Source organism: Nyctibius grandis (assembly GCF_013368605.1).
Source record: "Nyctibius grandis isolate bNycGra1 chromosome 34 unlocalized genomic scaffold, bNycGra1.pri SUPER_34_unloc_1, whole genome shotgun sequence".
Classification (NCBI taxonomy): Eukaryota; Metazoa; Chordata; class Aves; order Nyctibiiformes; family Nyctibiidae; genus Nyctibius; species Nyctibius grandis.
In genome coordinates this window covers 580,446-593,988 of record NW_027167468.1, presented here as the reverse complement: position 1 = coordinate 593,988, position 13,543 = coordinate 580,446, and the positions used below count along the sequence as shown (strand labels likewise).

The 13,543-nt window shown below is 46.9% G+C and overlaps 1 protein-coding gene across 1 annotated transcript; it reads right to left on the bottom strand.

Moving 5' to 3' along the window:
- Positions 1 to 12,123: 12,123 nt before the first annotated feature.
- LOC137677028 (olfactory receptor 14A16-like) lies at positions 12,124 to 13,056 on the bottom strand. The gene has a single exon (XM_068424218.1). It carries the CDS (start codon positions 13,054 to 13,056, stop codon positions 12,124 to 12,126), a length of 933 nt encoding a protein of 310 aa, XP_068280319.1.
- Positions 13,057 to 13,543: the final 487 nt, after the last annotated feature.

Here is a 13,543-nt window from a genome sequence, read left to right as displayed (position 1 = left end):
GTTTGCAGGGACCTGCAATCGCTGCCGGAAATACAGTCACCGTGCAGATGAATGCCGATCTAAATTCACTAAGGAGGGAACTCGGCTGGGAAACGGGGGGGGCGAGCGCGAGGAGACCCAGCGCGATGACACAAAACAGGTCTTCCACCCGGGCTGCCTGGATGGCGTCGCCGCCACCACAAGAGGGAGTGCTGGGGTGGACATTGCCACAGCTGTAGAGGTGACTCTGATAGACCCGCAAGTACAATGTATACCCACCGATATGAAAGGCCCACTGGGTCACGGGTTGAGTGCCTTACTTATCGGGCGATCCTCTATGACCCGAAAAGGTCTTTTTGTCTTATCCGGTGTAATCGATGCCAATTTTACGGGGGTCATATCTATTATGGTATGGACCCCCCTGCCACCAATTCATATACCCAAAGGAGAAAAAAAATGGACAACTGGTCCCCTTTAAGTCAGCTGTGCCCACAGCTGAGAATGGGATAAGAGGGGTTGGGGGTTTTGGATCAACAGGCCAGGCTGACATTTATCTGGCAATGCATATCATTAAGCTGAAACCAACGGAACAGGTAACACTAAAAGAACCTGGTGGGAGAACTTGCGTGGTCATTATGCTGATTGATACTGGAGCGGACGTTACCATAATCAGTCAAGCAGCGTGGCCTCATTCGTGGCCATTGGAGATCCCCCCTACGCCCATTATGGGGGTCAGGGGAATACAGACCACTAAAATCAGTAAAAATGTGATTTGTTGCAAATTGAAAGATGGGAATACCTGTGCAGTAAGACATATGTGATGCCTGTCCCCATTTGTTTACTGGGGAGGGATGCATTAAGTCAATTAGGGGCACGTTTGGTAACTAACAGTGACGGTTTTTAGAGGCGGCCATTGATGAAGGGCGACCAATCCTAAAACTAACCTGGAAAACGGAAAACCCAGTTTGGGTTGATCAATGGTCGTTGTCTGCAGAAAAAATTGCCCACCTTCAAAGCTTGGTACAGGAGCAACTGGAAAAAGGTCATATTGAACCCACAACAAGTCCATGGAACATCCCAATATTTACTATTCCGAAAAAAAAGTGGCAAATGGCGTTTGTTACATGACCTTCGAAAAATCAATGAGGTCATGGATGATATGGGAACCCTACAACCGGGGCTTCCATCCCCCAATATGATCCCTAAAGATTGGGACATTTTAATCATTGACTTAAAAGATTGTTTCTTCACCATCCCTTTACACCCTGATGACTATCAGAAATTTACTTTTTCGGTGCCATCAGTGAACAAAGCTGCACCTATGAAACGATATCATTGGGTTGTGTTACAGGGAATGAAAAATTCACCGACAATGTGTCAAATGTATGTGGCCTGGGCACTTGCTCCTGTGCGAAGGAATTTTCCAAATTTGATCATATACCATTATATAGATGACATTATAATAGCAGGGAAACAATTGGATAAAAAACAACTGATTAATACACTGCAGACTGAACTAGCAAAAGGTGGATTGCAAATAGCCCCAGAAAAGGTACAACAGGAGGAAAATTGGAAGTACCTTGGTGTCCTGGTTTGGCCTAAACCAGGCCGATTTTCCTTTCAGTGATTTTTACTTTCAGCTAAGTCTCCTCTAACTAACTGCATGTTTTTGCAGACAGTGTCTGCTTCCAGGACTGATAACGCTCGAAGTTTGTAGTTATCACTGAGGCACCGGTAGGGATGTTGTGCAGAAAGGCTCTTGCTGTACTTATTCTTGAGAGAAACCAAGGTCACTGCTGAATTCCTCATTGCTTACGAGTGAAGAGCCGAAGGGGGGTCGCAGCTGCAGTGGGAAGCAGACAGGGCAGGTGACCCAAAATTGACCAACGAGGGTATTCCATCCCATACACGTCATTCTCGGTATAAAGTGGGGGGATCACGAGGGTCTCGCTCTCTTTCTGCTATGGCCGGTGTCCAGGGAGGACTCCGTCTGTTTTCCTGCTGCCCCCGATCCCGATCCGTGCGTTCCTGAATCCAGCTCTCGACCGTCGCTAGGCCCAGGCTGGGCCTTCCCGGAGCCTGCCCTGCAGTGCCGGTGGTGACGTGGCTGACTTCAGGGGAGCTCAATCTTGGTTTTGTATATATATTTGTATATATTTGATTATTTCTATTATTATTATTATTCTTTTTTTTTCATTATTATAGTTTATTAAAACTGTTTTAATTTTCCAACCCAGAAGTCTCTCTCCCTTTTCCCTTTTCCTTTCCCTCTGGGGGGAGGGGGGGGGGGGGGATAACAGAGGGCATCTGCCGCAGGTTTAATCGCCAGCCCAGCTTTAAACCGTGACAGATTTATTGGCGCCCAACGTGGGGCTCGAGAGAAGCTCCGACAGGTTGCTCTGATAAGTCGAATCCCAGCTCCCGTGGGAGGAGACCCGGAGAGCTCAGCCAAGAGAGTATCAGAGTTCTTCCTTTGAGATTTACGAGGGGTTGGAAATTAAAACAGATAGCTAAGATGATAATGTTATTTGTGAGCCTTGTGTTACCTCTTTTCTTTATAAAGCTTGTTTTAGAGTTATGTGTAATGATACCTTACTTGCCGTATGCGCTGTGTGTTAGTGCTTTCATGTGGTTTAACAGGGCGTGCTGGTCGAAATGTGTCTTTTTGGTATGGGTTTTGATACTGATTTATGTCATGATAAACCGGGCAGTTATTATTCCGATCTCTTATCTCTATGATACAATGATGGGCAGCTTTGATCGCGAATCCGTAGCTGCGCACACCGGGCGTCTTTTAACTGATTTTGATAGTATCTGCTCCTTTTTTGTCAAGCTGATTCCTGCAAAATTCGAACAGGGCATGTCGTTATTTTCGTGTGTCCTGAATGCATTACTGGTATGCTATGTGATTAGATGTCGGTGCAGCAACAGCGGGAGGTATCATGCTGCCCCTGTAACCAGGAGAAAACACCAAAAGAAATCAGCTAGTAAAGTGAAGGATGATGACTCAGAGGCTTCTAAGGCAGAGCCAGCACGGGACCCAGGTGAGGGCCCTTCTCAGTCAGAGTCAGGGCCTGACACAGAGGGGGGTTTCCTTGATCGTCTTTTTAAAGAAGGCCCATTACACAAGAAGGACAAGAAAGGTCCTTCTAAAGCAGAACAATCACAGGAGGACTCGGACTCGGAAGTAGAGATAACCTACCACTCCTTATCCCTGAAAGAACTGCGAAATATAAGAAAAGATTTTAGTCGTTATGACGGTGAGCCAATAATTACCTGGTTGCTCCGATGCTGGGATAATGGGGCAGATAGCATAGAATTGGATGGCAGAGAAGCCAGACAGTTGGGATCCCTGTCCAGAGATGGTGGTATTGATAAGATGCTTCCAAGAAGGTCGAACAGTATCAGTCTCTGGAGGCGACTCTTGTCAGCTGTAAAGAGCAGGTATCCCTATAAAGATGATGTTATGAGCCACCTAAGCAAATGGACCACTATAGAAAAAGGTATTAACTACCTTAGAGAACTAGCTGTGCAAGAGATCATTTATAAACACCCTCAGGACATTGTAGATCCTGTAAATCCTGATGAAGTGGAATGCAACCGATCCATGTTCCGGAAGGTTGTGAAGAGTGCTCCACCAACACATGCCCCTACATTGTCAATATTAGTCTGGGGAGAAGATGCTATGGCACGACCTAGTGTGGGCGAAATGGCTAACTATATGCGACAGTATGAAGATAGTATTTCTTCCCCACTGCAGGCCCGTGTCTCGGCTGTGGAAAAACTGACTAAGGAAAACAAAGACACATTGAAACAACTGTCAGACAAACTGTCCAGGATCGAGAATAAACTTGACTCTCTACCTACACAGGCCCGCGTTGCAGCCTTTAGGAGGCAACGCCCTCCTACTGGACCGGCTCAAAGGAAACGGAACACGTCACGAGGTATCCTGTGGTTTACCCTGCGTGATTATGGGGAGGACATGAACAGATGGCATGGACAACCTACCAGTACCCTACAGGCACGAGTACGTGAGTTGCAAGCTAACAGAAATACCAGAGAGAATTTTTCTAGGAGGATGGCTGCTCCAGTTACCAATGAGCAGGACTCCAGTCAGGGTAGATGGGCCTCAAATCCTTTTTTTCCAAGAGTGAATAGAGGAAATGAAGGTCCAATCCCCGTGAGCAGCACGAATCCAATCTTTAATTAGAGGGGCCCTGCCTCTAGCCAGGAGGAGGAGAGGGATAACCGGATTTATTGGACTGTGTGGATTCGATGGCCTGGCACATTAGAACCACAAAAGTATCGAGCCCTGGTAGACACTGGTGCACAGTGCACCCTCATGCCATCGAATCATAAAGGGACAGAATCTGTCAGTATCTCGGGAATAACAGGGGGATCTCAAGAGTTATCTGTATTGGAGGCCGAAGTGAGCCTAACTGAAAATGAATGGAAAAAGCACCCCATTGTGACTGGTCCAGATGCTCCGTGCATCCTTGGCATAGACTACCTTAAGAAAGGGTATTTTAAGGACCCAAAAGGATATAGATGGGCCTTTGGTGTAGCAGCTGTAGAGACTGAGGACATTAAACAGCTGTCTACCTTGCCTGGCCTCTCAGAGGATCCTTCTGTTGTGGGGTTGCTGAAAGTTGAAGAACAACAGGTGCCAATTGCTACTACCACGGTGCACCGACGACAATATCGCACCAATCGAGACTCCCTGATCCCCATTCATAAACTGATTAGACAATTAGAAAATCAAGGAGTGATTAGCAAGACTCGCTCACCCTTTAATAGTCCTATATGGCCAGTGCAAAAGTCTAATGGAGAATGGAGATTAACTGTGGACTATCGTGGCCTAAATGAAGTTACACCACCTCTGAGTGCTGCTGTGCCAGACATGCTAGAACTTCAATACGAACTGGAGTCAAAGGCAGCCAAGTGGTACGCCACTATAGACATTGCTAATGCATTTTTCTCTATTCCCTTGGCACCAAAGTGCAGGCCACAGTTTGCTTTTACCTGGAGAGGTATCCAGTACACCTGGAATCGACTGCCCCAGGGGTGGAAACACAGTCCTACTATTTGCCACGGACTGATCCAGACTGCACTAGAAGAGGGTGGAGCTCCAGAACATTTGCAATATATTGATGACATCATTGTATGGGGTGATACAGCAGCAGAAGTTTTTGACAAAGGGGAGAAAATAATTCAAATTCTTCTGCAAGCTGGTTTTGCCATAAAAAGAGGCAAGGTCAAGGGGCCTGCCCGGGAGATCCAGTTTTTAGGGATTAAATGGCAAGATGGGCGTCGCCAGATCCCGATAGAGGTGATCAACAAAATAACAGCCATGTCCCCACCAACTAACAAAAAGGAAACACAAGCCTTCTTAGGCGTTGTGGGTTTCTGGAGAATGCATATTCCAGATTACAGCCAGATTGTACGCCCTCTTTATCAGGTGACCAGAAAGAAAAATGATTTTCAGTGGGGCCCTGAACAACAACAGGCTTTTGAACAGATTAAACAAGAAATTGTGCATGCAGTAGCCCTTGGACCAGTCCGTATGGGACAAGATGTTAAAAATGTGCTCTACACCTCAGCTGGGGACAATGGTCCTACCTGGAGCCTCTGGCAGAAAGTGCCAGGGGAGACTCGAGGTCGACCCCTAGGATTTTGGAGTCGAGGATACAAGGGCTCCGAGGCCAATTACACCCCAACTGAAAAAGAGATACTGGCAGCATATGAAGGAGTTAGAGCTGCCTCAGAGGTAATCGGTACTGAAGCACAGCTTCTCCTGGCACCCCGATTACCAGTACTAGGCTGGATGTTCAAGGGTAAGGTTCCTACTACTCATCATGCAACTGATGCTACATGGAGTAAATGGATTGCATTAATTACACAGAGGGCTCGAATAGGAAACCCTAATCGCCCAGGAATCTTAGAAGTGATCATGGACTGGCCAGAAGGCAAAAATGCCACCAGAAAAGGAGGTGACACGTGCTGAAGAAGCCCCACCATATAATGAACTACCAGAGGATGAGAAGCAGTATGCCCTGTTCACCGATGGATCCTGCCGTCTTGTAGGAAAGCATCGGAAGTGGAAAGCTGCTGTATGGAGTCCCATACGACGAGTCACAGAAGCCACAGAAGGACAAGGTGAATCAAGTCAATTTGCAGAGGTAAAAGCCATCCAGCTGGCTTTAGACATTGCTGAACGAGAAAAGTGGCCAAGGCTGTATCTTTATACTGACTCATGGATGGTGGCAAATGCCTTGTGGGGGTGGTTAAAGCAGTGGAAGCGAAGCAACTGGCAGCGTAAAGGTAAACCTATTTGGGCTGTTGAACTGTGGCAAGATATTGCTGCTCGGCTAGAGAAACTAGTCGTGAAGGTACGTCATGTAGATGCTCACGTACCTAAAAGTCGGGCAACTGAGGAACATCGAAACAACCAACAAGCAGATCAGGCTGCTAAAGTGTTCCAAATAGATTTGGACTGGGAACATAAAGGTGAACTATTTTTAGCTCGGTGGGCTCATGACACTTCAGGTCATCAAGGAAGAGATGCAACATACAGATGGGCTCGTGACCGAGGGGTGGACTTAACTATGGACTCTATTGCACAGGTTATCCATGATTGTGAAACATGCGCCGCAATTAAGCAAGCCAAACGGTTAAAACCTTTGTGGTATGGGGGGCGGTGGTTGAAATATAAATATGGGGAGGCCTGGCAAATTGACTACATCACACTCCCTCAGACCCGCCAGGGTAAACGTTATGTACTTACCATGGTGGAGGCGACCACCGGATGGTTGGAAACATACTCTGTGCCCCATGCCACTGCCCGGAACACTATCCTGGGCCTCGAAAAGCAAATCTTGTGGCGACACGGCACACCAGAGAGAATTGAGTCGGATAACGGTACTCATTTCAAAAACAGTCTCATAGATAACTGGGCCAAAGAGCATGGCATCGAATGGGTATATCACATCCCCTATCATGCACCAGCCTCTGGGAAAATTGAACGGTATAATGGGCTGTTAAAAACTACCCTAAAAGCAATGGGGGGTGGAACCTTTAAAAACTGGGATAAGCATTTGGCACAAGCTACCTGGCTAGTTAACACCAGAGGATCTATCAACCGAGCTGGCCCTGCTCAGTCAGACCTTTTACATACAATAGAAGGGGATAAAGTCCCTGTGGTGCATGAAAGGAATCTGTTGGGAAAAACTGTCTGGGTTCTTCCTGCTACGGGCAAAGGTAAACCCATTCATGGGATTGCTTTTGCTCAAGGACCTGGATGTACTTGGTGGGTGATGCTGCAGGATGGTGGAGTCCGATGTGTCCCTGAAGGTGATCTGATCTTGGGTGAGAATACTTAATTCTGAACTGCATGATGTTAATTGCTGCATAATACTAACAGTGTTCATAAGTGTCTTTCAGGTTGAAGCAGTGGTGATGAGACCGGAGCTAGCTGCAAGTGGAGTCCAGTAACCTCCTCGAGACTGACATCTTTAACCTGCAACCCGTGGGCACGAACTGTGACAAAGCTCATATCATCTCTCCTACCCTGTGAGACTCCTAGCCAGATGGAAACCCACAATCCTGAACTAAATGAACTTGATGAACTTTTTTTTTGTATAGAGATGAATCATAAACTAATGTTATCTGTATATATTTTAAAATGAAAAGTTAGTGGTGATCTGAGTATGACGTGAATGGTATGGAATAAGGGGTGGAATGTCCTGGTTTGGCCTAAACCAGGCCGATTTTCCTTTCAGTGATTTTTACTTTCAGCTAAGTCTCCTCTAACTAACTGCATGTTTTTGCAGACAGTGTCTGCTTCCAGGACTGATAACGCTCGAAGTTTGTAGTTATCACTGAGGCACCGGTAGGGATGTTGTGCAGAAAGGCTCTTGCTGTACTTATTCTTGAGAGAAACCAAGGTCACTGCTGAATTCCTCATTGCTTACGAGTGAAGAGCCGAAGGGGGGTCGCAGCTGCAGTGGGAAGCAGACAGGGCAGGCGACCCAAAATTGACCAACGAGGGTATTCCATCCCATACACGTCATTCTCGGTATAAAGTGGGGGGATCACGAGGGTCTCGCTCTCTTTCTGCTATGGCCGGTGTCCAGGGAGGACTCCGTCTGTTTTCCTGCTGCCCCCGATCCCGATCCGTGCGTTCCTGAATCCAGCTCTCGACCGTCGCTAGGCCCAGGCTGGGCCTTCCCGGAGCCTGCCCTGCAGTGCCGGTGGTGACGTGGCTGACTTCAGGGGAGCTCAATCTTGGTTTTGTATATATATTTGTATATATTTGATTATTTCTATTATTATTATTATTCTTTTTTTTTCATTATTATAGTTTATTAAAACTGTTTTAATTTTCCAACCCAGAAGTCTCTCTCCCTTTTCCCTTTTCCTTTCCCTCTGGGGGGAGGGGGGGGGGGGGATAACAGAGGGCATCTGCCGCAGGTTTAATCGCCAGCCCAGCTTTAAACCGTGACACTTGGGTGGGAAATTACCAAAACAACTGTTAGACCCCAAAAACTAGAAATTCGTGTGAACATCAGTACTTTAAATGATGTACAAAAACTGTTGTGAGGCCTCAATTGGGTGCAAACCCGGTGTGGTCTCACCAATGCTGAACTGGCACCTTTGATGCAATTGCTAAAGGGAGGAGGCGGTGCAGATGCCCCCCGCACATTGACACAGGAAGCTGAGCAGGCATTGAAACACCTGAGTACCAAAATAGCTATGGCATACACTCACTGTTGGGACACAGATTACAGTATTGGAGTATTGGTTATCAATCACGATCGCCACCCCCTGGCATTAATTATGCAGTGGGTGACTGACAAGGATCCTCTACATGTGCTGGAATGGATCTTTTTGCCTATGCAACCAAAACGTACCATCACTACGAAAGTAGAGGCCATAGCTCAACGTGTAATGAAAGGAAGGCAGAGGGTTGTAGAGATAGCAGGCGTCGAACCTGCTTTTTTGGTTATTCCACTGGTTGCAGAGTATCTACAATGGGCATTACAAAATTCCATACCATTACAAGTTGCGTTATTGGATTATAGGGGCGAGTTGAAGGTACATCTACCCCCTCACAAATACTTCTCTGTGCTGCAATTGGGTCAACGGGAAGAATTACCAAAAAGGTCAGAACGTCCGGTCAGTGGTGTCACCGTTTTTACAGATGCTGGAGGCAAAGCTCAAAAAGCAGCACTAACATGGTTAGACAATGGGAAGTGGCATGATGTAATTTTATCTGACATTCAAGGGTCTACACAACAATTAGAATTGCGAGCTGTGGTGGAGGTCTTCCGGCGATGGTACACAGCACCTGTTAATGTGGTATGTGACTCTTTATATGTCGTAGGGATTGTCCAGAGGATGGAGCGTGCTCTGCTCAAAGAGATAGCTAATGAACAACTATACCAACTTTTTCATGAATTATGGCTTTTGCTGACAGAGCGACTGCATCCATATTTCATCGCACATATCCGTAGTCACACAGGACTCCTGGAAGGCTTAGCTGAAGGCAATGCTCGGGCAGACAAACTTGTCGCACCTGCCTGGGCTGCACCTTCAATTGATCGCTTCGCTCAAGCACAACGATCCCATGCCTTTTTCCATCAATCTGCTAAGGTACTGCGGCGTCAGTTTGGGCTACGCAGTGCAGATGCACGTGGGATAGTCCAGTCCTGTCCAGACTGTCAACATCTTGGGGGTGGTTTAGAACCTGGTGTCAACCCCCGCGGTACTGGACCGTTGGAGATATGGCAAATGGATGTAACACACATCCCCGAATTTGGACAGCTGAAATATGTCCACGTGAGTGTTGACTGTTTCTCCCTTGCTACCTGGGCTACAGCACAAACAGGTGAATCCAGCAAACACGTTCAACGACACATGCGTTCTGCTATTGCAGCCCTGGGCATTCCACAGACGATTAAAACGGACAATGGCCCAGGCTATGTGGCACGCGCCACACAGGACTTTTTCCAGCTGTGGGGTATAACACATGTAACGGACGTCCCACATTCACCAACGGGACAAGCTATTGTGGAGCGCATGAATCAAACTCTGGAACACCTTTTACAAAAACAAAAAGGGGGAGAGCCAGGGCTATCTCCTCCTGACAGGTTGTGTAAAGCGCTTTATGTACTAAACTTTTTACGCTTGCCACAGGACTACTCTGTACCTCCAGCAGTAAAACATGGTGCAGGGTTAAAGGGAGGTGTGGAGGATTTTCAGAAAGAACAGGAACAAGCCAAAGTGATGGTAAAAAATGGGGTGACTGGTGTGTGGGAAGGTCCAATGAAATTAATAACGTTGGGTCGAGGGCATGCATGTGTCGTTACAGATACAGGAGCCAAATGGGTACCAGCTAAGTGAGTGAAGACATAGCTACAAAAATAACCTGAACTACAGGAGCCAACTCAGGATCTGCCTCGGAACACTGATCTCTCGAGAGATCCAGTGCCCTGACTGCGGGAAGTGTGAAAAAAGGCTTGCGTGGGAGGTCTAGAAAAGGGAGCAAAAGGCGCAGTCATGATGAAGCAAGGGGTTGTTTTTTCTGTGTTAAGCCTGCTTTGGATCCTGGACCTGACAAAAGGTCATCAACCGATAGTCCTTCCACCGACACCGTGGAAGGGGAGTCACAACGTTTGGGTGACTCTGATGCGGAGCCTGAACCCGACACAGTTTTGTGCCTCCTTAGCTCAGCCTGAACAACCCTTTCATACATATCTAGTGGGGGTCCCCTTAAACAGATCTGAAAGCAAAAATTACCAAAGGCTTTATTCCTAATTTGTGGCCATAGGGCTTGGCCAAAGTTGCCCAGTAAGAAACTGGGAGGTCCGTGTACCATAGGTAAATTAAGTCTACTAATGCCTATGTGAAAAGTCATACTAACCATACTAACCTACATAAGGCCAGGTAAGAAAGAAGTGTCACTAACACAGGGATAGAATGTAACAATGCTGCAGAAGGACTAACACAATTGCGAAATTTAGCTTGCTGGGTTACAAAAAGAGCTAACTAAACTTCTAGAATTTTAGGAACATTAGCCAATGATGTAGATAGTATCCGACATGCTACCTTACAAAATAGAGCTGCTATAGACTTTTTATTATTAGTGCACGGTCATGGATGTCAGGATTTTGATGGGATGCATTGCATGGATCTGAATGATCACTCCAAGTCAATTCATAAGCAGATCAAAGAGCTCATGGATACCACACAGAAAATATGGGAACAGCATGGGTTCCTGGATGGCTGGTCGGATTGATTAAAATGCTATTGATGGGATTGTTCGTGATTTGTATTATCATGCTTGTGTTACCGTGTTTATTCTCCTGCTTGCAAAGGGCCCTGCAGCGGACAATAAACACGGCCTTTCTGGCTCAAGAAAAGAAAGGGGGAATTGTAGAGGGGCTTTTGGAGCAGAATGGTCATGTAATGAGCCAGAAGTATGAGAGTATGGAGTGAGGGCCTAGCTGCGTGACAAGATTCATGTAGCTAGTGTCAACAAGCTGACCTTGGAGAGAAGAGATGAGGAAAAACAGCAGTTGAGTAAACAAGAATTGAGAGAGTAGCCGGTGGGAGCCGAACACGGAGGAGAAGAAACAAGAACTGATGGAACCAATTAAGGAAGGACCAGTGGCAGAGCAGTGACCAATCAACACATCAAAGAAGAGTATGTTTAGTAATATTAACCAGTAGCAATGTGCATGCTTACAGCCAGGGAAAGTACAAAATGTATAAAAGGGACAGCTTATGCTTAATAAACGTCTTCACTTTGATTCACATTGGATTGTGTGGAGGCGTGTTCCTTCTCCGCAGTTTTTCCCTCCACCCATGCACATAGGAACTATCCCTGCAGTTCCACAAAGGCTTTGGAGGAATGATCTCATGAAAGAAATAGTCACTACAGGGTCCTTTATTTTGTTTAAATATACAGAGAGCACGGCTTCTCATTTACACAGCCACAAAAGAAAAGCAGACAGTGAATTAGAAAGGGGATGACAACATTATCACAAGTAAAAAAACACCACCGCCAACAAAAAAAAAAAAAAAAGACAGTCTGGGTCTGTAATGAGCTACATTGTAACTGCTCTGCAGAAGATGATGGGCATTTTATTGCTTTGAAAAAAACACAGTCATCACTTTCCAAAGGACATCCTTGATTTCCTTGTTCCTCATGCTGTAGATGAGGGGGTTCACTGCAGGAGGTATTACTGAGTACAGAAATGACACTGCGAAATCAAGGGATTGGGAGGAAAAGGAGTGGGACTTCAGGTAGGCAAACATGCCAGTGCTAATAAAGAGGGAGACCACGGCCAGGTGAGGGAGGCACGTGGAAAAGGCTTTGTGCCGTCCCTGCTCAGAGGGGATCCTCAGCACAGCCCTGAAGATCTGCACATAGGACAGCACAATGAAAACAAAACACCCAAAGACTAAACAGGCACTAACCACAAGAAGTCCAACTTCCCTGAGGTAGGAGTGTGAGCAGGAGAGCTTGAGGATGTGGGGAATTTCACAGAAGAACTGGTCCACAGTATTGCCTTGGCAGAGGGGTAGTGAAAATGTATTGGCCGTGTGCAGCACAGCAGTGAGAAACCCACTGGCCCAGGCAGCTGCTGCCATGTGGACACAAGCTCTGCTGCCCAGGAGGTTCCCATAGTGCAGGGGTTTGCAGATGGCAACATAGCGGTCATAGGCCATGATTGTCAGAAGACAATACTCTGTTGACATCAAAAACACTAAGAAAAAGACTTGGGCAGCACATCCTGTGTAGGAGATGTCTCTGCTGTCCCAGAGAGTATTAGCCATGGATTTGGGGACAGTGGTGGAGATTGAGCCCATGTCAAAGAGGGAGAGGTTGAGGAGGAAGAAGTACATGGGGGTGTGGAGGTGGTGGTCACAGGCTACAGCGGTGAAGATGAGTCCATTGCCCAGGATGGCAGCCAGGTAGATGTCCAGGAAGAGCCAGAAGTGCAAGAGCTGCAGCTCCCATGTGTCTGCAAAAGCCAGGAGGAGGAACTTGGTGATGGAGCTGCTGTTGGACATTTGGTGCTTCTGGGCATGGGACACTGACACAGGAGAAAAAGACAGTGACAAGTTAGGGGAGAATTCTCTAAGCAAAATCAAAGTAATTTCCCACAGTCTCCCACCCTGCAACACACACAGGCATCCTTTTGTTATTCTAGGAGACCTTCCTTCAGCTCCGTGGCTGGAGTCGTGGTTGGTGCTGGCCATGTGTGTAATGAAGAGCAGGGCATCTGCCCATGGGACTGGTCCTGATGGTCAACTTTGTCCAATGAAACTTCTGCTAACACAGAAGGCTCTGTCAGTGTCTGCACCCCCAGTGCTAAGGAACAGGGAGGGCAGAAGGCAGTTTAAGAGTTCTAGGTTCTTTTACAGCTCCCCCTCCATCTCACTTGAGGAGTTCTTGGATGTCAGAAACCCTCAGCATTTCTGCTGCACTCAGGGAGAACAGAGCGAGTCCTGCGAGGCAAGAGGATTGCCTGTGGCTTAGTGCAGAGTGAGGGGAGCT